General features: G+C 35.2%; 1 protein-coding gene across 1 annotated transcript; it reads right to left on the minus strand.

Annotated features, from left to right (window-relative positions):
- Nucleotides 1-655: 655 nt before the first annotated feature.
- On the minus strand, nt 656-25137 carry pip5k1ca (phosphatidylinositol-4-phosphate 5-kinase, type I, gamma a; the record flags this gene model as incomplete). The annotated part of the gene is made up of 17 exons (XM_081384610.1): nt 656-785; nt 5617-5773; nt 6441-6545; nt 7208-7237; nt 7327-7468; nt 7556-7717; nt 8424-8508; nt 9172-9220; nt 9343-9426; nt 10783-10988; nt 11066-11365; nt 14691-14843; nt 14951-15068; nt 15145-15275; nt 17035-17121; nt 17235-17266; nt 25026-25137. The coding sequence occupies 17 exons, from the start codon at nt 25135-25137 to the stop codon at nt 783-785; spliced, it is 1956 nt and encodes a 651-aa protein (XP_081240736.1). The 3' UTR covers nt 656-782.
- Between the last annotated feature and the right edge of the window lie 1891 nt (nt 25138-27028).

Here is a 27028-nt window from a genome sequence, read left to right on the forward strand (position 1 = left end):
AATTCTATACACGTGGATTTACAATTTAAAACTTTAACTGAAATAGTGAAATGATTGTGATATGGTAAAAATTTGTTTTTCATATTTGGCCTCCCACACAATAATTTGGTCCCATCTTCCGGCTTAACCTATCTTAATAGCCCCGATGACGTACTGGATTTTGGGGGTGGGGAAATCTCCAGAAATTTGATTTAAAATTAGTATTAAAAGACTGCAACAGAAATGGAACATAATATGAACTGTCAATTTGGGATCATTTGCAAGAATGCAAATTAATTAGAAATAAAACAAACGAATTTGTGTTTTTTTCAACGGTTAAGGAACAAAGCTACTGATAACCAACGTGCATTAACAACCAGAGTAGCATAAATAAAGCATAAATGTCTTTCTTTTTTAAATTAAGGTCACATAACCTACAGCCCAAAAGAATAAATAAAAAATCATTAAAAAATAGCATACAGCCAACTCTTAGGAGTCGTCTTGCATCCCAGAGCTCAAATCGGAGAACACGTTCACAGTATGTAAATTAGACAATGAACGCAAAACAAAACAACGGAACAAAATAAAATAATTAAACAAATATATTAATTTTCCCTCATAAATACATCTGGACATTGGTATTGCTACTCGCTTGGTGTTGTTTGTGAAGTGGGTGATAGAACGATGAAAATGAAGCTCGAGTTGCGAAGATTCCGACAGTAGCATCCGACCAGTAGAGCTTCCGGACGTGACGAGTCTGAGGAGTCCAAACCTTGAAGCTGCTCCTCTCTCCTGAGGTCTGATTACTGTTGGGACACATTAATAGCGTTTGAATGCTGTGGCTTAAGTGTATATTAAAGAATGTGCAAGGACTAATCGTCAACTGTCGACGTCAAGAATTACAAACCCAGGTCGACCACGACACGCTGCGCACTTACTGTTTCACTCTCCTCTTCATCCTCTGGAAGGGTCTTTGACCCTGTGCTGAAGTGCAGAGGAGAATACACCCAGCTTTTGTCTTCTGGAGGCTGCTGGTACACAACCAAGACAGCAGAGGGAGCCAGAAGGGGTGGAGACACACAGAGGCAGCCAGTAGAAATATGCAGAGAGGAAGACAGACATGAAACAAGAGTGGCAGAGAGGAATATTAGAAATGCAGTGGGTAGAGATAGATACGGAAGCCCGCACATAACATGCGGTGAAAAAAGTAAATCGTGGCCATGTTGTTATAATAAATTCCCTTGATTTAGTTAAATCAAAACAAGGGAATGAATTAGTTCAATGTGGCCACGATTGACTAAAACGAGAGAACAAATTAGTAAATCGTGGCCGTGATCAACTAAAGCGATAGAACGAATACTTAGTTTGAGGAATTTAATTATTATTTTGTGGCCAAGATTTATATATATATATATATATATATATATATATATATATATATATATATATATATATATATATATATATATATATATATATCTCCTGTGTGAATATATACACACACAAATATATATATATATATATATACGCATATATATATATGTGTGTGTGTATATATATATATATATATATATATATATATATATATATATATATATATAAATATATACATACAAGTAAAAGATTTGTTATTAATGTTAATAAGGTTGGAAAAGTAATCTACATTTTTTGATATACGATGCAAATTTATGGGTGAAAATGCTAACTAATTCGTACTCTCGTATTAAAGGGATAGTTCACCACAAAATGAAAATTCTGTCAGTAATTACTCACCCTCATGTTGTTCCAACCCCGTAAGACTTTCATTCATCTTCGGAACACAAATTAAGATATTTTTGATTAAATCTGAGAGCTGGCTCACTCCTCCATAGGCTTCAATGGGAACGAAACTTGCCGGCCCAGAAAGTTAGGAAAGACAATGTTTAAAATAGTCCAAGTGACTACAGTGGCTCAACCTTAAGTTTATCAAGCGACGAGAATACTGTGTGTGCGCAAAAAAAAATTAAAATATAACGACTTTATTCCACTATTCATTTTCTTATGTGTGGGCCTCTGACGTGAGTTCACGCGTAGTGTAACAGCGCAGCGCTTCTGGGTTGTAGGTCAGAACGTAGGCTTACTATTGGCCGACGATGGTCATGTGTTGAATCGATGATTCTTGTCGCTTGATAAACTTAAGGTTGAGCCACTGTAGTCACTTGGACTATTTTAAACATTGTCTTTTCTAACTTTCTGGGCCGGCAAGTTTCGATCCCATAGAAGCATATGGAGGAGTGAGCCAGATCTCAGATTTCATCAAAATTATCTTATTTTGTGTTCCGAAGATGAACGAAAGTCTTACGGGGTTGGAACATGAGGGTGAGTAATTACTATTTTTGGGTGAAAAGTAAACCTTTAAGTAAATCTTGTGCACAGTCAAATTCGTTCCTTTGTTTTACTAAAACGTGACCACGTTCACTTTGTAATAATTTGTTCCCTTTTTTAAATAAAAATGTAATAAAACCAAAACGAGGGGAACGTATTAGTTCAATGTGGCCACGATTTGCTAAAACGAGGGAACTAATTAACAAGTAATGGGAACCAACTATTCTTTTTAAATATCTTGTGTCTATAATTTACAATATATTTGGCAATAATACAATTGTGGATATAATTTAACTAAAACGAGTGAACGAATTAGTACATCATGACTTACTAAAACGAGAGAACAAATTATTAGTTAGTGGCCATGATTTAACTTAAACGAGTGAACAAATGAGTAAATTGTGGGAACAAAATCAAAATTTGTGGCCACGATATATATATTTTTACAAGTTTATCGATATGGATATTTTTGTAGCCACTGCGGAAAGATGAAAATCTAGACTTAATGAATTAACAAAAGCTGTAATCTGGAGAGTCAAAGAAGAGAGAAACTTTGATTGAGAAGGAAGTGATGAGAATCACAAGCTGTAATAGACTTCGCAAAGACAACACTAATCAAATTACGAAACGCGACACATTTTACTTTAGTACTATATAACGCAAGTATTTTCAAACAGAATAATACTGTAGGGCAGGACTTCATTTCAGGATTTGATTGAATTACGATAAACTAACATTGATATTATTGGCTACTATTATTTCCCCCCGCCCACATGGCTTTCATTACATCAGCAAATAAGAAAAGTCATTTCAGTTGTAGAGAAGGTTATATTTTGATCAAAGACTACACTGTGAAAAATGACTATTTTTAGTCTGTCTGCTTCAAAATTTCATGTTTAATTCTGTTACTTGATGTTTCTTTGTTATTAATTGTGCAGTTCACACAATTCATTTTGCACAATAAAATGTTTTACACCAATGTATAAAACATTCTTTAAATCTTTTTAAACAGTTCTATTAAATCCTGCACAATAAGACAAGGTACATTGATAAAAACAGGCACGAAGGTTGTTAATATCACGCTAGCAGCAAGTAAACGAATAAAAGAAGGGGAAAATAATGGAAAATTGTACTAAAAATACTATGAAAACATTTTTACAACGTTGGAACAACGCACTGAAATCTTTGAGACTGTGACTTGACGTATGCAGTTGTATAAATTGAGCCGCTGCAATTGTTTACCTCAAAACAATTTCAAAGTTATTATAATGAGTTAATTTGCATATAAAAGTCTTAAAGGTACAGTAACAAAAACAGCCTGTTTAATTCTAATAATCAAAGGGTTCTTAAAAACTATGAACATCAAAGGCTATCTTGACTCTAAAACTACCTCTAAAACTAGTTTCCTCTAAAACTTACATTGTGCCTTTTTCTGTGTGTGATGGGCTGACAAACACAGACGCTGCCATCAGAGAACTTACAAGAGGCAGAGAAAGAGAGATGGACAGAGACAGCAGACACATAAAGAAAGATGGCAGAATGGTAATGAAAATGCCAAGGAGATGGAGTGCAGTTTAGCAGTCGATAAATGAAAAAATTGACAGCTCCATTAATAAGAGGAAAGAACGACGGAGCAGCTGGTGCAGGGTGTTAATGGATGAATAATTCAAGAGATGGCGCTTGCGTGTCTCTAGGCCTCTTTTCAGCATTCAACTGAGTTTAGGAGGCATCCGAAGGGCCTCGATGTGTCTAACAAATGCCATTTCTCAGAAACATCCCTGTGGATTCACTGGCATGTCCGTTTGTTTTGTAGTTCATGGGCCAGAATGTGTCTATTGTCTATTGTTCTTCAAAGTTACCACACAAATAATGAAATAAACAAAAGGACTCAAACTTCATTTAAATGGGTCTTATATAGTCATACAGACACTGAAGATAAAAATGAAGAGCCAAAGGAGCTCCTAACACCTCCGGACACACATACCCACCCACCCACGTGCCAACAGAGACCCTCTGTGAGATTCTGTCTTCTGTCCCGTATTGGAGACATTTCCTTTAGTCACCATTAATTCAACAATGGTCACATTAGCACTGTTTACTACTTGGGAGAATCTCACAAAGTCTATCAAGAACACGTCACAGTCATGTCTAACCCCAAAATTAATATATTTTTACTTGAAGTAAATTCTAGAAAGAAAAAAAGTATTTTTTTTGTATTATTATGGCATTATTTCCATGACAAAATTCTCATTTAAAAAACAAACCTCATTCTCATTCTCAATATCATAATGCATGTAGATCTGTAGGTCTGAACACATAATTTTTCTTAATAAAAATAAAATAAAATACATACAATAGTACCATAATTTATACATATAGTACATACTATTAAAATTATACATTCTTGTTTTTTTTTGCGTGACATTTAATAGTATTGTTAAAATCAGTGGGAAAATGTTCTTAATTGTCATAAAAATAATGCACATTTTTTTATTGGTTCTAAAATATGCTTCATTTTTCTTTATGGAACATATAGTTTCGTATTTTTTCTTTTAAAAATGAAATATAACACAGGTAATCATCATAATATTTTTCTTGTATTCGAGTAAAAATATATAAACATCCTTCAATCAATCAAAAATAAATAAATAAAAATAATAATAATAAAACTTCGTCATAGAATATATTATGTAGAATATATGAAGAGTTCAGATGCAAAAGCCATCTAAAATTTTTATCAAGCTTGTATATTTAAGTTCAGTAGTTTCACTTAAATGACAATTAATAGGTCATTTTCATTGCTATTTAAGTGAAATTACTGAACTTATATGATGATCAAAAAAATTATCATTCAAGAAGAAATTTTCAGATGGCACTTAAAGGCTTTTGCATCTGAACTCTTCATATTATGAAAGTTACAGCATTGGTAATTTATTTCTTGTTTTTAACTACGAACCTCACTAAATATTGTTAGATTTATGCTCGATATTAGATTTAAGAAAAATATTTGACAATGTGTTACAAAAAAAAACTTTTTAATTCAAGATTTATTCTCATATAGTCTATCTTAATACAATTGCTGTTTTGCTTTTTAAGTAAATTTATCGCGTTTTAAGGATGTTTAGATACTTTTATTTTTCCAGTGCGGACAAATCTGATTATGTTTTTATGTTTTGACATTAGGTCATCAGGTAGTTCTAGCTCTGCTATGATGCACTTTTTTTCTATACAAAAACAATACATATTTTTAGTTCAGATGAGTGAAGGGCTTACGAAATAAATGTCTGTAATTGGCACATCATCATCCTCGTCCACAGAGGCACGGCTCGTACAGCCTGAGGCCAGACTGGCGCTGTCAGATTCTACGACTATCCTGGGGCTCGCTGGGACGGAGGAGGACGAGGCTTCTGGAAACGTCTCTGGAGCTTCACTACATGTGGAAAAGGAAAAATTTTTAAATTATTTAGATTTTTTTTTTTGTATTTCAGTTTTAGTTAACTTATTTATTTGTTAGTTATCATAGCAAAACTTTGATCATTTTTAAGTTTTTCATCTAATATTTGGATTTTATTTCAATTCAGCCTTATTTCAATTACTGAAAATTATTTTTACAGGTTTTAATTAATGCAACTCTGTATGGAAGAGTGCAGCATGAACTTTCTTCAAAATTTCTTCAAAGGCATATTGATTTGCAATGATAGATAAAACATTAATATATATATATATTATATGCCTGGTGAGCACAAAAACGTTTGGGTACTTAGTGTGATTAAGCGCTTTCTGTTTGGTTATGTTCCTCTGTGGCAGTTTCCATGGTGTAGTTTTGCCATCACTATGAGGAGCTTCAGCAGGTGAGCTCAGATGAATGAAGCACATCTAATTCCTCATTCCCATGATACCCTTGAACTAACATCCACACTGCTCCTGATTCATCGACACAGTGCATTTGCATTTAAATCATCGCCCTTATTTCCAATACACTTCATTAAGATCTTTTTTTTTTTTTTTTACGTGTTCAACAATATCTGGTGTTCAAAAGTAAATATATAATAAGTGCTCATGACTGTGGAGGTAGTTTCTCAGTTTTTAGTGCGTACCTGTTCTCCGGCGATACCTGGGGAGCCACGAGGGTGAGCTCGCTGTCGTATCGCCCCTCCACTTCCACCTCCACTGTGATGGTCTGCTGGTCCTCATCCTGCATTCTACAACAACACCAGCAGAGGGCTCAGCCAAACCACACCAACAACATCACTAAGAGCAAATCCTTCCATTAAGAAGATCAAGCCCAAGAGTGCAATAAACATTGTAAAGTGTTATGAAACATAAACTCTGTCTTTTCTGATTAATTTTGGTCTGTTCATCGCACAAAGCGATCGTATATAGCAGAAGCGGAGGACTGTTATTCAGCAAGGGACTGTGGGAGAAGCCATTTATCCATTTTCTATCCCTGAACATAAAAATATAAAAATCAAGCCGAATTCTAATTTTTTTAAGTTTTTTGAAAAAACGAAAAACAAATTTTTCCCGTTTTCTCATTTTTCAACTTTCAATATTAAATCGAGAAACGAATGAACGCAACATACATGGACCCAAGATAAATAGAAAACAAGAAAACAAAACAAAACAGGACAAACAAAACAGAACAGAACAAAACAAAAAACAGGACAAACAAAACACAAAACAAAACAAAACAAAACAAAACAAAACAAAAAACAAAACAAAACAAAACAAAACAAAACAAAACAAAACAAAACAAAACAAAACAAAAAACAAAACACGTCTTTGTTCAATTCTAAAAAGTAGTCTTTTTGGGTCTGTCAACATGAACTACACCATATTGCAGACCAGTCTCCGTTTTACTTACGTTTCTTCGTGACTGGACTGGGTGTGTCTCCTGTACGGAGGAGAACAGAGAGTTTATTGTACCCGCTATGGCAGTGGCGCTGGAACATTACAGAGCGACAGACAGGGTCTTACTCTTACCTGTATCGAGGTTGTTCGGAGGTGTCCGAGGGGGAGCGTTCTGGGATGGACAGAGAGGTGGTGGAGGAGAGCGTGGTGGCGATGGAGGCTGTGGTGGCCTCCTCGAACGAGGGAGGGGTGCAGGGAAGCACATCCGTCCGACCTGAAACCAGGCAGAGTTTAAACATGTGACTGTAACCATTAAGTCCTCCTAGTTGAGAATGAAGAATGTATTTTGTAAATTGTTTACCATCATCATCCAGTGTGGGGAAGCTACGGGCTCCTCTCAGGTCGTAGATGTTTTCGTCTCTCACGAAGGGCAGCTGGCTGGCCGACCAGGCCGCTCCGGGGCCGCCGTATTTGCCCGCGGCTAGACCCCCACGGCCCCTTTTTGACGGAGAGGATTTTAACGCTGAAAGAAACAGGTTTACAAATGCACTTAAATATTAAAAATAGTTTCAATATCTTTGATTATCATAATGAAAGTATGTGAGGCTTCTTACGTAGGGTTACGGTTAGGATTTTACTAAAAACTGTTAACACTGTGACTTTCATTATTATCTAAAAATAAAAATCTTGTACATTATATTGATAATAAATATCTTTTTTTTTTTTTTACATTTAATTTAGCACATACATTTTAGATGTAAATTTTAAAGTACATTTTAGGAATGCAACATATATCGGTACCTTATCGGTTATCGGCCAATTTTACATATTTTTTAAAAATGTATTGGTACAGAATATTTAATTTTGCATGATAATTTCCTCTTTTTTTACATTTAGACTGAAGAGTTAATCTTTTAAAAACGTGAATTATTTAATAAAATAATAACACGATTATATGCACTCTATAGGAAATCTCAAAATAAATACCCTTTTTCTATGCTGTGATGTCTAAACTAATTTGTAGTAGTGTTTTATTTTCCCTTTATATAGCCCAATTGTGGTAGACTTAGTGGTCATTTATTGGTTGAAAGTCATTAAAATAAATATTTATCGTCTTATCGGTATCAGTCCGAATTTTCTAATTGGTGCATCCCTATTACTTTATCATTAATTCTTCATGCAGAACATGAAATTAATCTATGTGATTCAATCATATAAATTCAACTCACATGAAGTCTTTCTGAATACAGTAGTGCTCATGAACCTGAAGAACCTGTCCGCATAGAAAGATGGTCTGTGAACAGACACTGTGTCCTGAAGAGTGAAAGAGACAGCAAATGGAAAATTACAGTTAAATACTATGCGATACTAATAATTTTCATGCAGGCTTTAAGTCAAACTTAAGGTTTCCAGTGAAACATCCATTATTCATGGAGACACCAGTCAACACTTAGAGCTGACATGATCAAGATATACCAGCTCTGGGTCTATAAATATCTTAATTAGCATGCAAATTAATCTTGAGCCATTCACAGTACGGCGTAGACTGATGCGTCACAGGCAGGGTTGGAGAAATCTCCTTTATTCACAGCTGAGCTGAGGAGAAAATGAGTGTGTGTGTGTGTGTGTGTGTGGTATGTGCATGTGCGTCTCATATCCAGCAATAGCCCAATTGGCACATCCTCTAAAAAAAATGGTCCCAAATTAGTCACATTTTACAAGCATTTCCTCCAAAACCCCGTAATTCTCACTAAACTCCATTTGTGCTAACGTACCGCAGCTGACCCCGCTTTATTAACATGAAAATGTAGGAAGTAGGAAGAATTATAGTGAAGGTCAAAGACCACAGAGTCTCAAAACACAGCTGGATGTTAACTTGGCCAAAGCTTTTCATCCAGAGTGACAAGAGATGGAGCGACTTGCATGGAACAATGGTGTTGATATATAACAGCCATTGAAATTCAAGGAAATTCTCACCCCATCGTGGACTAGAGCCTTCCACGTATGCTCCAATTTCTTTATTAACCTACACAGAAAAAAGAAAAAAAGTCACTCCACGGTGCTTTTAAATCATACTGGATATGATGAATCATACGCCTCATGATGTAAATCATAAGTGACATGAGTCGGAGAGGTTGACGCAAGCACCTGTAAGACTGCAAGATGTCGATTATTCCGATGTACAGTAACAGCCGCTCTCCTCTTCCATTGACTGCAGGAATGCCGCCCATCCTGGCAGGGAAAAAACATGAGGAAATAAATGAATATGAAAGTTTTTATGGCCTAAAACACTCAAAAGTCTAAACCTGGTTAAACACTGAAATGAAACGCTTAGCTATACATTTGGGAACAAATTTGCAATAGGACTGAAAAGTGTTTTCCGAAGTTGTCAAAATCTTAAAAAACTGCATTCAGAAGAAAAATGGCTAAAAAGACCAAAAAAAAAAAAAAAATGAATAAGATAAAAACACAAAACAAAACACACACACAAAAAATGTCTGTTCACTCCTAAAAAATGGAATTTTTTGGTTAAGCCACGGTCACATTAGACCAAAATTTCTACGCACACTGCAACTGTCATGTTATGACGTCACGCTCTGTGGCAATTTTTTGCACAAAAGCACAAATTCAACATATAACAAATGATCACAAAAACAGTTAAAATACACAATCTACTCCACTTTACTGCAAAAAATGTGCGTTCTTTTAATTTAGCTAAGAGGTCAAGCCGTGGCAATGGAGTCAATGGAACGAAATGTGTAGTGACCGCCCCTTTAGTCAACATGAATGAGTTTATTGCAATCCATTTACTTCCATAATGTGACACATTTCCAGATGAAACAGGATATCTAACAGACAGGACTAGATTTTAGCCAGGAAATGGAGGCAAACGTTTTTTTCCTTCATTTTTTAATGAAGAAAAAAAAACAACAACAACACATTTTTTATTTATTTTGGCAAAATAAAAAATGGAAAACAAGTTAGCTATACTTTTGGGAACAAAAAAGGAAAAAATGGCTGATTAATAAAAATAAATACAAATAAAATACGAAAAATAAATAGGATGTAAACAAAACACAAATAAACACAAAACAAATACAAAAACAACAAGACAAAACAAAACAAAAGACAAAAAGCAACCAGACAAAACAAAAAACACAAAACAAAAGACAAAACAAAAACAATGTCTTTGTTCACTTTTAAAAAGTTGAATTTTTTGGTTAGTTAACATAAATTTGTTGTTTGCAATCCATTACCTTCCAAAATAAATGCAATTCCAGATGAAACATGATATCTGACAGGACAGGACTTGATTTTATCCAGATATGTTTTTTTGTTTAAACTGTAAAATTAATCTTTATAAAGATTTTATAAAGCAAAAAAATAGTATCAAAATAGCATAGAATACAATATATTGATTATAGGCAACAACATGAAAATCATTACCAGGCTATTGGTATCAGCTAGAATTTTATCATTGCATCCCTTTCACTTCCTCATACATTTTTAATGCATCTGAAAATGTGTCAATTACTTTTTAAATATCCTTAATATGTGTCAAAACATGGACTAATTTGGGCCACTCACGTGTCGTCAGTGTCAATCTCCTCTCCACAGGCCGACGCTCCCTGTATGGACTCCATGGCAGTGGAGTAGAGCGCCTTCTGTGCCAGCGGCCTCTTTTCATCACTGTTGCCCTGAGATCCCTCCATCTGCTGCTCTTTCTCCGCCTGATCGATGTTGTGAACTCCCAGCAGCAAACTGTAATCCATAATCTTAAAGCTTTCCAAGACCTAAACATCAAAAACACATAAATTTACCTCCCATTCACACATCCTCTCTAGACACCAGCACACTGTCCAAAACTTACCAAACAGTCCCTCTGTAACGTCTTGACCAGGGCGCTGTGCGTGTCTGTATCAAGCAGGAGACCGTCTTGAACGTCCTGCATGAAATCGAGGTCTTTGAAAGTGGGCTTCGCCTTTTCCCGCTCTTTCTTAGAGGCCCGTCGCTTGTAGGTGGATCCCTTCAGGTCGTATTTGAGGTGCATGCGCACCACCCTGGGCAAAACGTTGTTCATCACCACCATTCGAATATTCTTGCCGCCCGATTGTACGCAGTACAACCCGAAGAACTTGGGCAATAAGGTGCGAGGATTCTGATTCAAGTTCTGCAGGAAACAAACATTTGAAAAATCAAACGCCCAGTCGGAGTGAACGAATATTCAAATGCAAGTCGTCCATGCAGTGCTACACATCTGTGGGAAAACGTTTGTAATTAGTATTTGTTGGTTACATGCATTGTGTAATTAATTTATTTAATCTTGAAAGGAATAGTTACAATTCTGCCATCATTTATTGACCCGATACTAAAATGCTGTGCGCCAAAATGAGTTGCGCCATGTTTGACAAACTTGGAAATTCAAATTGTCTGCTTTTTCCTTACACAAAAAGAGTACTTTTATTTAGCTATTTTGTAATTTTTTAACCTTAAAGGGATATTTCACCGCAGGAAATATGAATGTGTATTTAAATTGTGTCATTTATGTAGTAGAAATGTGAAATTATTTTAGAAGTTGGTGCCTTCTAGACTGAGAAAAGCCAGAAAATGTATTTTTGGCTCATGTGGATAAAAGACAACAACTCCCAGAATGCACTTGCTTCGCTGCTCTATGAGGACACTCCCAAGCCACGCCTACCGGTTACAGAGGGCAGTATCGGAAGAAATTATACAACTAGGCTACTAGTTGACTCAAAACTGAAAAGACGCCGTTTGAAAAGAGGGTTGAAAACATGCGAAACTAGCTCCTACTACTGGCTGTAGTCTCTCGCCTCTAAAATTATGATTTTTGCGTCATCTGAGGTTTTTTTCCAGACACACAATACAGAAATCTCTCGTCTCAGGGGGACATGAGGGAGGGAAGCACGGTCATTCGAAAATACTACTGGGTTTCTACTGATACAAAGCTTAATGCTAATCGGTGAAGTATCCCTTTAATGGCAACCAGGTTCACTGTCACCAGGAAATGGTGGAAATGGTGGTTTATGGAAAACTGCAGCGTGAATATTCTTCAAAACCTCTTCTTTTGTGTTCCACGGAAGAACAGATAAGAATCTCATCTTTTCAGCCTTTTCCTCACACAAAAAGAAGTACTTGAATGATACTTTATAGCTTTTTTTGGTCATGTTTTTAGCCTTGATGGCGTCCAAGTTAACAGTCACCGCATGGAAAAGAGCAGCTTCTTTTGTGTTCCATGGAAGAAAGAAAGTCGCACGGATTTAGACCGGCATGATGAATAAATGATTGCAGAATTTTAGTCATGTCAATATGTCAATATTACAACACACATCAGTTTTTATATCACATGCAAACCACACTTTTGCTCATGACCACTTCTAAATGTTAATACTAGTTCAATAACAGCATTTATACATTAGCTTGAAGTAATAATTATTTGTTTTCCCACATTCCAGATTCAAAACACACCATTTCAATCCCAAAAAAACGCTTCCTCAAGTCAATGGCATTCAGTTTGCCAGCTAATGTTCCAGAGCGTTGTAAAACCACCTGATTCCAATTAGATTGGATTTTATATCCTCTTAAAAAGCACCACACAAAGGCAAAGCAATAAAGCAGATATCCAACCTAGAAGAGCTTTGTGGAACAACCATCACCAAGGTGACATGTCCTACAAGATATGATCAAAGAGGAGAAACAGAAAGTGGAAAAGAGCTAAACAGTGTTAAAGACAGGTTTCTGTAGGCGAACTGGCCAAGGTCAGCATTGTTGCTGAACAACAACTGATCCGTCACTATTCATGGGCTCATTAGCTCCAGCTGAATGGATGGAACAAGCCAAGCCAGTCACTGGTCAGACTCTGCTGACACTGAGAACCCATTTAGGCATCATCTACTGAAAGAAAAACCCATGTTCTCTTGGAAACCAAACCCTTTTGTACTTATAGTGTTTATTGCATTGGTCCAATGGAGACAGAAAGCTGGAACAAGCACGGTTTCAATGCTAATTGTGTCATTTATTTTATTATTCAGGAAAATAGCAGACAAATCGCCTCAGGGGAGAAATTAGTTCGAAATAGCTTGTTGGGTATTCAGCAGTGTCGTTGTTTAACCAGGTGGTTGATTTGTGGCAGCATGTGATAATAGGCTGGAAAGCATGTTTCTCGAAAAGTACTGAATAACAACATAAACTGTGTATTTTAGCCTAGCTTATTGTAGCTGAAAAACTAGATCTCCATGATTCATACACCTATATATCGCACAGGCTGATAATATACACTGTGTAAATATATATATATATATATATATATATATATATATATATATATATATATATATATATAATTATCAGCATTATATTAACCTTCAGCCACTCTACTATATTTTACTGGACATTGAAAACCAATATCGGTCAACCATTAATTTAAAAAAAGCATGTAATGATAATACAATTCTGTCTGATATAAGCCAATAACTATTTTCATGTTATGGCCAATAATAATAATTTATTGACAAAATTAATACAAAATCAAATGTAAACATTTGTGAAAAAAACTTTTTTCTCGATAATAAAAATAAAATCGGTCAATAATCGATATGGTACCGATATATTGTTTCTTATAAAGTAACAACATGCCAAAAAATAACATCATAACCTCTGTATTTACTGTGAAATTATTGTAGTTCAAAAATGTAAATAGTAGGTCTCCAAAAAATTCTGGCCATGAAGATAATCGACCGATATTTGGCAATAAATACTAGCCCACAATTGTATCAGTTCTAAAATGTCGTACAAATTTTGTAAAATAATTACTTCACTCATTTTATATAGGATATATCTTGTTTGTTATCATTAAACAATTTTATCATGCAGTATTTATTGCCCTGCTCTATAGATATCGGCACAGGACATTGAAAATACACATTACTTGACCATTAGTTTTAAATAAAGAAACACACTATTAAAATTCCGGCTGATAATAATTTTTGTTCTGGCCAACTGATCATTTATTGTCAGAATTAACTAAATATAAAACTCTAAACACTTTATCACACTAAAGCTTTGCCCGATGATTTTGAATAAATTCTAATATCGGTAAATAACCGATATCCTACCGATATATAGTTTCTTAAAAAGTAATAACATAAACTGTGCATTTACTGTAAAATTATTGTAGCTGAAAAACATAAAAAGTAGAGGGCTGCATTAGAGATACACCAATAAATATTTGCCAGGCAGATAATCGGTTAATATTTGGACATAAATATCAGTTCACCACTGTGCCAGTTCCAAAAATAAATTAAATATTGTGTAAAATAAGTATTTGACTAATTTTATGTGGGCTACATATAATTTGCTGTCAATGACTGTCCAGCAGTATTAATATATTGTATAATATATACACCCTGTTCTCAAGATATCGGGATTGGACATTAAAAACCCAATTTAAATGCATCAGTCAAAGTACAGCAACTCACCATGTAATATCCAGGAAGAAGCTTCTGCAAAAACTCTGCCTCCTTGTGCATAACTGTCTTGATGATGAACTCGTCGTCCTTGGTGACATAGAAGACTGAACCACTGGCTCCCGGATTGGACAGCTCAATCAGTGGTTCGTTACAGAGCGAATACTAAAGGCCAACACAAATATAGATCAATTCAGGTTGAGCGATTCTTCAGTGGTCCTGAATAAATGCAAGCATTTAGTATTAAAAAGCCTTCAGCTTAGATTTCTCACCAAATAGTCATCTGGCCGTATCCCGAAGAGCTCTCTGAAGTAACGGAAGGCCACGGGAGCGTAGGTTTTGAAGCGGAAGTCTGGAAAATGATGGGCTGGTGTCAGGTTGCTCCCTTCACTGGAAGAACAAGGAGAAGAACATTTATTGCACGTGAAATTTTACATCCACCCTCAACCTCAGACGGATAGCTCACCTGGGGAAGAAGATGCTCTCCACCACATAGAAATCCTGCATCAGGACGTCCCGCTCAGGCTTGGAACTCAAGTTGCCAACCGTGTAGCCAATCCCAAGCTGAATGGCCCCCTTGAGTGCTGAAGATGTGGTCTGAAGAAAAAAAAAACAAAAAAAAACAGATATAAATGACTTGAGATACATTTTCTTCAATATTAACTGAGAGATTGATCTTTTAATCTACGTTTTTTGTTCTGATATCGTCTAGTGCCACATTTCTGCAGAATGAGCTTATAAGCAATATTACAATTCAGGTCGATACAGATAAACCGATAATTAGTTTGTATATTATTATATACTTACGTATAATTATTTATATACAATCATTTTTATGTATTAAATGATTGTAAACTGTATAAATAAGCACTATTTTGTCTAAAATAATAAAAACAAATAAAACATTAAGCTAAAATCAACTGGTTTAAATGTTAAAGTGAATTTAGGCATTACAAAATTTAAATATACAGTATGAAAAGGGGATATTTATTTTTGCTTAAGATTACATGTCACTGTGTCATTAAATTATTAGTGTTTTTATAGATTAATTTTAGGCTAGTGTTAGATAGACCACTAAAAGATAAACTTTGAAGAAAAAAAAGTAAACAATCTGAATGGAATCAATATCAAATCTATTCGATTAATTTTAGGTTAGCGTTAGATAATGGCAAAAATTTAAATGTAAAAAGAGAGGAAATGAGCATGTACAATTAAAAATACTATTTTGACCAATATAAAACATAAAAAAAAAAATGAAGATATTAAAGAAAATATTAATATTAAAGAAAAATGAATATATATATATATATATATATATATATACACAGTGCTATGCATAAGTGAATACACCCATGCTAAAGTTGACTAAAAAGAGGAATAAAAAATCATATTTTGGAAATTGAACTTAATGCCTTAATTAAAAAATTAGGAAAAATCCAACCTTTTAGGACACCAATTTTCTTTGTGAATGAATAATGTATCGTAAATAAATAAATGTTCTTCCTTAAAATACATGGTGCATAAGTGAGTACACCCCTATGTTAAATTCCCATAAAGGCAGGCAGATTTTTATTTTTAAGTATTTTTTTTTATTATTTTTTTTAGGATACTATGCATCCTGATAAAGTTCCCTTAGCCTTTGGAATTAAAATAGCCCCACATCATCACATAGCCTTCACCATACCTAGAGATTGGCATGGTTTTATTTCAGTTAGCCTAAAAGCTAGTTTGATTTGCATTGAGAGATGATCTTATAGAAAGTACCCCATGCCAATCTCTAGGTATAGTGAAGGCTATGTGATGATGTGGGGCTATTTTAATTCCAAAGGCCAAGGGAACTTTATCAGGATGCATAGTATCCTACATTTAAAAAAAAAAAAAAAATACTTAAAAATAAAAATCTGCCTGCCTCTATGGGAATTTAACATAGGGGTGTACTCACTTATGCACCCTGTATTTTAAGGAAGAACATTTATTTATTTACGATACATTATTCATTCACAAAGAAAATTGGTGTCCTTAAAGGTTGGATTTTTCCTAATTTTTTAAATTAAGGCATTAAGTTCAATTTCCAAAATATGAATTTTTATTCCTCTTTTTAGTCAACTTTAGCATGGGTGTATTCACTTATGCATTGCACTGTATATATATATATATATATATATATATATATATATATATATATATATATATATATATATATATATATATATATATATTTTTTTTTTTTTTTTTTTTTTTTTTTAAATGATATGGTACCAATATATTGTGCCTCCCTATAAGTTACTAAAATAATCTAAATGGAACCAGTATCGAATCTAGAAAAAGTTGTTGAAATTGATTCGGAGCAATGCACCTTCTTATATGTGGTTTCTCCTGAAGCATCCACTCCTCTGTGACCGATCTTCTTCCCATGAGCCGGCTGGCCTGACGATGAAGGCATCTGGTGTAAAAAGAACAAAAAATATGAGATACCACCAACTTGCATTCCCTACATGAACAGGTTTCATTGCAGTCTAATAGTAGATATTCGTGATATGTGGTAAAGGAATGTACCTCTGTGATGAAAGCCTTTTTCGATATCGTGTCTAGGAAAGAAAAAGAACCGTGATTAACCGGGTATTGACGACACTCTCTCAATTAAAGGATTACATTTCATTGTTTGCAAAATGAAAATTCAGACAGTCGTGATTTAAAACCAGATTTGTGTGCCTGTGATTATTTGAGACATATTCATCTGAACTTATAACCAGACTTCAAGGGTCAACGGGTCACCGAGACATCATCAGCCGGCTTCATTATTCAGCCTCCATTAATATTCCATCTCTGCCCCTCGAGCATCAGCAGCAGCTGTCAGCGGCGACTGGGATGTTTGTTGACAAAGATGATTTGATGAAAACACACCATGTGAAGATGACGGCTGGATTCCTTGAGCTGTGCTTCTCACCCCGCGGTCGTCCCAGACGCATCTGCACACGCTCCCATTTAGTTCCTCGGTTTCCATGGCATCCCGATCAAGGTCAACAAGCTTTCTCAGAGTTTGTATATGCATGTGGCATCAACAGACACATGCTGCTCTAAATAGGGCATTGGCCGCTAGACAGAGCAGCTCATAGCCATGCAGTGAGAAAGCAACAGCAAAACCAAGATGACGGGCATGCTGGAAAATCCAGCTAAAAACAGCTTTGAGGAAAAGTCAACCCAAAAATGTTAATTCTGTCCCCATTTACTCAGCCTCATGTCGTTCCAAACCTGTATGAGTTTCTTTTGTTTATAGAACAGAAAAGGAGAAATTTTGAGAAATTTACTGGTTACTCTATTCAATGCCTTTACAAAGAATTAGTCTGGAGGTTTTAAACTTAAAAAAATACATAAAAGCATAATATCAGGGCTGCACGACTCGGGGAATAAATCTACAGTAATTGCAATTATTCTGTGACTTAAAATGTGATTAAAAAAGGTTTTGTGCTTGTTTGTACTGTGGTGCTGCAAAATTTGGGCAAAATTTTTAGTTATATATCAATATGGCTAGAAAATGAAGTTATATAAATGCAATAAAATAAAACAAAAATATAATAATTATTATTACTAAATAAAAAATAATAATTACTAAAAAACAAAACAAAACAAATTACTATTGCAATATTCTACTGTAAAAAAAATTATAATAATACTTTTATCTTCCCTTGCAACTGTAAAATTACAATACTAAAATGAATGATTATTTTAAGCCATCAAACTTTTATTTTGACAAAAATTTGTATTTTATTTTTGTCAGATCTTTAATGAATCATTAGTAATGGTTCACAAAATCGGAACAATTCGTTCACAAATTGACTTTCGGCCGAGTTAAAATGATTATTAGCTAACTAGAAAGGAAAATCTTAACATCTGCACTAAATACGTTAGCAATAGCTTGTGATTGTTAGCACGTTCGATCTTCAATTAATCATTTGAAACCACTCAGAATGGATCTGAATCAGTTCTTGACATATTGACTCATTGATACAGTTGCAACGATTACCAGAGAACTTGGAAGATTGTAAGTAAATAATATTTTTTTGGTGAAATAACTATACTTTTAAGCTGGTAACTGTTTTGAAACATTGTGGCCGGTTTCCATCTGGTGCAGATGGCTGGGCTGGGAGACTAGCTAACATGACATAACCAACTGGAAGCTGGTTTGTTGCTAAATTCATTACAAGCTGGATTTTCCACCCGCAAGCTTCCCGTTTTAGCTGAATTCGTTGTTGTGGAGTTAGAAGCTCAAAGTTAGTAAAAACATAAAGGCTGCAATGTCCCATTTCACCTCTGAAATAACACATCCACACCAACAAGCCTCATGACCAAAAGTTCCTGTTATTTCTGGATCCAGCTGTCAATGTGGGCTCCTGAAACTGTTATGGACTGTTTGGGCAACATTATGGTTCTCCATAAAAGAGCTTTTTCCTAGACCTTGTTCGCTGATGTTAGGTTTGGCCTCAGTTCAAGCTGGAGTGCAAACATGCTGTAGGATTTCTGCTATACTCCACTAGCCAGGGTCGACCGCACATCTAATAAAGACCAGCAAAAATGTGCTTTTTATTTATAGGTAAAGAAGAAAAGACAGAAAATGACTGAGATTTAAACTGCCTACTTGAGACAGTGTCTGAGCATGTGTGCTAACCGCTAAGCTACATATTTGACAGACAAAATGTATAAACTGTTAAAAGTGGTTACAAACATCAAGGTTCAGAAACTGATTTTGTGGAAGGAAAATTGTGTTAAACAGAGCTTTAGGGGAATTTTTTTTTTTAGCTAAAGCACTACAAACATTACCTTAAACTAGCCTAAAGTTAGCCTAGCCTTGAGTTAGCCTAGCATTCAGTTACTCAAGACTACACTTTTTATATATTCTATTATGAAATGATGTTCAGACACTTCTATGTCAAGCCATAATGAACTTAAAAAACTTTTAAAACACGGGTAAGAGCTCAAAACATCTCCAGTGCTAATGAATTAGCATAACACCTCCTGAAATTCCATATGCTTTGGGTAGGTGTGATCACAGCCAGCTCAAAATGGACTTGAAATGAAGAACTTGACAAAATCTTTGAGGTGTCACCTGACACCTCAAGCTAACATTAATTATATGAGACTAAATTTACCAAAGACTTAGCATGTATATGCTACTCTGGGTGAATGATATCACATAGTATGATGGCAAAAATACTTGAAGTAAAACCATGGCAAGACAACTGCTCATAATCTGGTAAAACAGAACTGTGTAAAGCAAACCAAAGGAAACAAGAGATTATAAACCTACTGGTAAGGCCACAAAACCATTTCCTTTGTTCACTTCTGATCTGAGAGATGAAAACAAAACCAAGTTCCTCTTGCAAATTTCATTTAAGTAACACGCCATTCAACAGATGCTTTTATTCAAAGTTCATAGTTCTTAGTTATCAGACTTAAGCCCAAAGTATACTTCATTTTTATGCCTACGGATGAGGCAGAACAACAACAAACTACTGGAGATGCAACAACAATAGACACACTTACCAATGGATACACTTGTGTGAGGGGGTTAAATAAATACAAAGATTTTTTTCCTAAAAACACATAAGATATACGTAGAGACCAGAAAATCTAAAAGATTTTGGGCCAGAAAGAAACCACCAAGCAACCAAACGGAATATCATACACTCTTAAAAAATAAAGGTCTTTTATTGGCAGTGCTGGGATGATTACTAGCAAATTGATCAAAAAGCTAATAATTAATTAAATATAATAATGATACATTTAAAGAAAAATATTTTTAAATAAAACAATCCAAAATAAAAAACTTTCAAAAAAAAAAAAAAAAAAAAAATCCTCTCAATTTTCCATGTAATTATAGCCGCCTAACTAGTGGCCGTTCTTGTGTGTTCAACTACACAAAACTTTAAGACTTTCCAAACATATATTAAGCAATAGGCTTTTTAGAAAGTAAAACATTTTAAAGATAAAATTAGAAAGAATTAAAAAAATGAGATAATCAGTGAATGTAATCAATAAAAAAGTAACTATAGAGTGATTACAAGTATTTTGAACATGTAATATAATTTAATTATTACAACTATTATATTTTAGGAATCTGATTACGTAATCAGATATTACCCAGCTCTGCTTTATGGATAACATGGATAACCCAACCTTTCCATTCTACAAAAAGTTCTTTATAGTGCAAAAAAGATTTGTTAAATGTTCTTCATAGTACGAAAAAAAAAATGGTTCTATTAAGAACTGACTGAAAGGTACTCTGAGGAACCAAAAATGGTTCTTCTATCTCATCATCACTGCAAAAAAAAAACCACGCAACAATACACTACACTTTAGCAACTATTTGACAACGTTCTGGGAACGATTTACAATTGCTGTTCTGGTAACTCCTCATAAACAATGGTTGGTTACAATGCATTAAACACAAATATGTCAATGGGGGACTCCGCGTCCTCTAGTAAAATACACTCTACTCCCTCTGAGGTTCCGATGGGATTGAGTGTCTTCCAGTGCCCTGGCCTATAAAAAGCTCCATCCTCTTCGGGACATAAGCGAGGGGGGCAAGGAATACAGAGAGACACCATTATGCAATTCTTGCTTGTTTTCCATTTCCCACCGGAGCTTGAAAACTCCCAGCAGTCTGAGCTCTTAGAATAACACGTGTTGAGGAAATAGATGGAGTGTGCAGACAGACCTTCCCTGTTTTGCAAAGCGATATCAGCGAGCAAAACACTATTATACAGCTTTGAGTATCGCCTAGGGTTTGATTATATATGCATCTCATGGGATGTTATGCGTATAGACTGAGAAAGCCATGTCTGCATTTCACAGATGCTTTAATTGTGTACATTTACCACCACCACCACATGATGATACTGAAGTGGTGCTTGAGACGGTCCGTACGGCGGTAATGAAATTGTTTTATAATTAATCTACAATATAGATCTTTTCCTATCTCGGCCTTCATCTGTTCAATTCTGTTCTTAATGAGCCGAGCGAGACGGCCTCTGAACAGAACAGCAATGTATTTATCATTCAGACGGGTCGAAACAGGAGCAATCATTGTATTACTACGTGTAAAGAGTAATATTATTGCTCATAGTTAAAGCTTTGATCTTTATAAAAAAAAATATCATAATCATTTATTTAATTTATTATCATAAACTAGTTTTACCATTTGTTATTCTTCTAATTATTGACCTACTGCAGTTAACTCTTTCCCCGCCATTGACCGACATTTCCGTGTTTTCACTGTTGTACTGTAGGGGGCGCTATGACACACCTTCTGAAAGAGTACTGAATCTCCTGATCAAAACACAGGCGTAGAAGAAGCAGAAACAAGCGATAGCATATGTAATCATATGTATATGTAAAATAACGCGATCACCAACATTAAACAGCATATAAATCAAAACCGCCTAATGTTACTGAATGAAATGTCGACCCAGGACGAGGTATAGGACTGTAAAGCTTTGGGGGTGTTGATGGACTCGATCTGTGTTTTGATCATTGTTCCGAATAAGATCCAGACGTAGTCTTTGACAAAAACGTGATTTTCTCAGCTTTTTGCTCAAAATGTTGCCTTTTTTATGAAACTTACACACATTCAAGTGTCGATAAAAAAGAAATGCATGAAGCTAGAATAAAACCGGGTTTTTTTTTTTTTTGGTTTAAACGCTGGAAGCATATGTAACAAAACATTCATAGTTCACTTCCACAATGATAAATAAGGTTAATTAATTCAACTTTTCTGTAACTTACAATTTTCGAGGCAATAAAACAACAAATATTATAAACAAATAAATCACACATTCCTTCACACTGAAGGAAAAACCAGAGATATCCATGAATTTATACAAACTTTGCGATACTGCATAAAAAAACTGGATGGAAACACTTAGATGCAAATAAATACGCAACAAAATTCCAAAATTTGCATAAAAAACTATCTCGGAAGACATGAACAAAGTGCGTCAGAAGCAAATTTACTTGCAATACAGCAGAGCAGAAATAGCTTATTCGAAAATTGCTTTGCGAAGTTCCAATTTTTTCGCAGAAATTAAATTCGCAACTTGCAAAAAAAAGTATGCGGCTACCAACATCCTGGTGTTGTGGCGGTTAGTTTTGCACAAGTGAACAATAACAATATATTGTTATCATATTGGCTATCGGCCGATAATAGTTTTTTCTTAATTTATTGTATCCATCAAAATTGGATATTTAGCTGTGCATTATTTCGCCTATTTGGACATTTCGATCACATTTGCCATCATCTAACACTCAGAAAACACATAATTTTAAGCACAAATGTAAACATTTAATTCCATTGTGGTAAGATTTAGCAACCTTTTTGGACATAAACACTGCTAACGAACTCAATTAGACTCACTAACATTGTATCTAATTTTAGGAACAAAACATAAAACCCCCAAAAAACAAGGGTGGATGAGTGTGTCAATGTCACTTCAGGTGAGAAAATGACTCACAGGCCATGTCATGTGATTGCATGCTCAACAGTCAGCATGTTTTCCCGGGGAGAAAACCAATGAAAACAGGAGGATGCCGAGGCAGGAGTCGCCAGGGGAGTTCAGGGAGTGTTTGGATGCACTTTTAGCAATTAAAGAGAAGATGATGGGACTACAAGAGAGTATGTGACATTTACTACGAGCCAGTTACGTTGACATTTATGTCTTTGAACAACGGTAACCACAAAGCAGTTTGCAAAGCTTCAATACAGACGCAAAAGAACAAACCTTGTCAACAATGAGCTGGATAAAGGTCAATCTTAAGTATACTACTGAACATAGGCTCTTTTTGGAGTGGATCACATTCTGTGCTTGTGTTTACAAGAACTATCTTAAACTGATTATGTTTAATAACACAAGAAAAGAATGGTATTGTTATGTTTTGTGTGTATATCTGTTTACATATTCATGTTAAAAGCAGAGGAAAAACTGATCATTTGAAACATAGCTTTCTTTCCTTTCACGGTAAAAAAAGTTGCTGCCTTAAATTTTTAAGTACAATCAACTTGGATGTTTAAGTCATTTCAACTTAAATTACATTAAACTGACTTAAAAAGTGAGTTGAATCTTGCATAACTTATAAAAAAAAGTAGATAATTGCTTAAATTATTTTGATGAGTTAAAGCAATGTTAAAACATATGTTGTCATAACTTATTGATCATATATATATATTTTTACAGTGTTCTGGGTTTACAGAATGAGGTGATTTTTGATGGTTATCTGCGTAGTGTGCATGTGAATGCACTCATTGACACCTCACACACAGATATGTGACTTATTAACTGCAGAAAAAAAACGCAAATGGGGAACCGAGAAGAAAATAGCACATTCTCTTAGAAACAAGAGTGTATTTAATAAATAAAGTAACTCTGTTATGAAAGTGAAAAAATGAAATTATCAGACTGAACCAAGTGCAAGGCTCAACAAGGCTGAAAAAAGGCCCTTTTTGTGTGTATTTGTTAATATACCATGGCTTACAGTGGGGTACAAAATCAAATTTAAATTTGAAAAAAATGTAATTTAAATTTAAATTTGAAACAAAAAGTTTAAGACATAAATTAAGAAATATTTAAGATTTCTAGGTCACTAAGATTTGTATTGTACAAAATACCAAATTATTTTCCATATTAGACATATATATATATGTCTATATATGGAAAATAATTTGGTATTTTGTACAATACAAATAAATAACAAAAATGCTAAATTGAAGTGAAAAAAAGGCTAAATAACAATTTACCATCATTACACCAAGGTGACACCACACTCAAATAAATTAAGGAAGAAAAAGGAAATTAATAAATCATTCTGAAAACAAAACATTGCTGTAAAATGCCATCTAGTCTACAAAATACATTTTATGCATTCAAATTTGCATATGCAATAAACATTTATTCTCAACTGATGCAAAACAAGCCTTTACCCCATTTCTCACCTGAAACCCCTATCATCCCATCTGTCATCTACCCAGTGTCCCTGCTATGCTGATGGCTAGCGAGCTGATTCTGGTTTTAACCCGTCATATCAAACCATCCACCTGACAACAACATGCCCATAAAACTATATAGCCTATTTTAATCGCACAGTACACTCTCTCTCTATGGCTGCATGAGAATCCCAATAATCTGATGCAGGAATGATATATCACATGCATCAGTGTCCCTTCTCCATGCATGAATGCTAGTCTTGCTAGCTCTATCCAAGTGCATCCCAGCCACCTATGAATCAATCAGATGAGATTGCATGAACCGATGTCTTTTTAAACCCCTCTATCGAATCAAACCCCGAGTGGTTAGTTACCCGCATCCCCGTCGTCTGTCGTCCCCGCGTCATCGGATGATGCTGCCCCGGATAACGGACTCCCATCCCCGGCCTCACACAGGCTGGCCGCCCCTTCAGCCTCCACTTCCATTCAAAATCCCGGGATGAATACTCTGAGCGAGAGCGCTGGCAACCGACGATAGCGAATATTTCAATCTATACACAGCTTTCTGGGGCCTTTATATTTATATATGGAGCTGAATAACTGACAAAAAAAATAATGTGAGAGATTGAGGACTGTTCCTGCGCGTCGTGGTCCTCCAGACCTCTCCTCTGAGCTGTCAAGCACAGGATTGGGATGTTCGATTCGCGAACGAATTGTTCATTTGAACAGACTGAATGATTCAATTGAACCGATTTGGAAAGCCACGAACAAATCATTTTGGGCTGGTTTTGCTGTTTGTCTGTCAGCCTATGGTAATTGGTACTGAAAATAAAGGAATTCTGAAAGATTACTGATTATTCGAGTTTTACTGCAGTAACTGTAACTAATGTGGTATTTTGACTAAAAAACTATTATTTTTTCCCAGACAACTTTTGACACATCTGACTGAACAAAATATTAGTGATAAACAGTGGAGAACACGATTATTTGAAACATTGTTGATTGTTTGAACTGGTTCATTGACGTGAATCGAATGAATCGATTCGTAAAAATGAATCTCACTTCCCTACAAGAGCTGCTGGGTGTTTAGATGAGGCTGCTGCTGCTCTCTGTTGGTGAATCACTATAATATTCCAACAGCGTTGTTTTCACTGTTATGGTAACCTACCTACAAAATATTAATTAGTGTTCAGTGGATTCTCCATTTGCTTTAAATGAAGCAGTCAGCATATAATACAAATGCTATTGTAAATGTAATTCTCTTAAATGTTCTTATATTAGAGAATTAGGAACTGTACGGTTATCCGGACCACACCTATTTGGGTAGGGTGGATGGGTAGGGTTAGGGTTAGGTTAACCGTATAGTACGTGTAGTCACGTGTGGTCCGGATAACCGTATAGTACCAGAATTATTGTCTTGCAGAGGTGGACAAAGTATACGACTTCCTTACTGGAGAACTGAGTGAAAGTACAGATACTATATTACTCTGTTACAAGTAAAAGTTGTAAAGACCGATTTTTACTAAAAGTACAGAAGTACTCATTTTTAAAAGAACTTAAGTATCAAAAGTAAAAAGTAAATGTCTATGCATTGTTTTATTTTTGTTGCATTGTTGTATGTAATACTTACAGTACCTTAAGCCTCTGAATCTATGCGATATTCCTACCCTCAAGTATCAATATCAAATTTATTTCTAGAACACAGTGGGATTGAATGTGAGATTGAATAAGTGCACTCAATAATGTCCACAATGGTTTCGGACACCCTAAAAATAGTGCCCTATTTAAAGTTGTTTGGCTTTTAGTATGAATATGTTAGCCTTACTGTTATCTATAAGCTAGTATGCTCCAAAACAATGACAAAATTCGCATTTAAAAGACCAAACCAAACACTGAAAATGAAAATCAGGTTGATGTCAGAATCCAACGTCAGATTGACGTTAATCTACAACGTTGGACAGACTACGGGTTCTGACGTCAAACCTACCTCAGGTTCTGACGTCAAACCAACTTTCATTTCCAACCAAAATCCAACGTCTGTCTGACTTTGGATGTTGACGTCAATCTGACGTCGGGTTCTGACGTCAAACCAACTTTTATTTCCAATCAAAATCCAACGTCTGTCCGACTTTGGATGGTGACGTCAATCTGACGTTGGGTTCTGACGTCAACCCGACTTTCATTTCCAACCAAAATCCAACGTCTGTCTGACTTTGGCTGTTGACGTCAATCTGACGTCGGGTTCTGACGTCAAACCAACTTTCATTTCCAACCAAAATCCAACGTCTGTCCGACTTTGGATGGTGACGTCAATCTGACGTCGGGTTCTGACGTCAAACCAACTTTCATTTCCAACCAAAATCCAACGTCTGTCCGA

Source organism: Scardinius erythrophthalmus (genome assembly GCF_964197995.2).
Source record: "Scardinius erythrophthalmus genome assembly, chromosome: 14".
Taxonomy (NCBI): Eukaryota; Metazoa; Chordata; class Actinopteri; order Cypriniformes; family Leuciscidae; genus Scardinius; species Scardinius erythrophthalmus.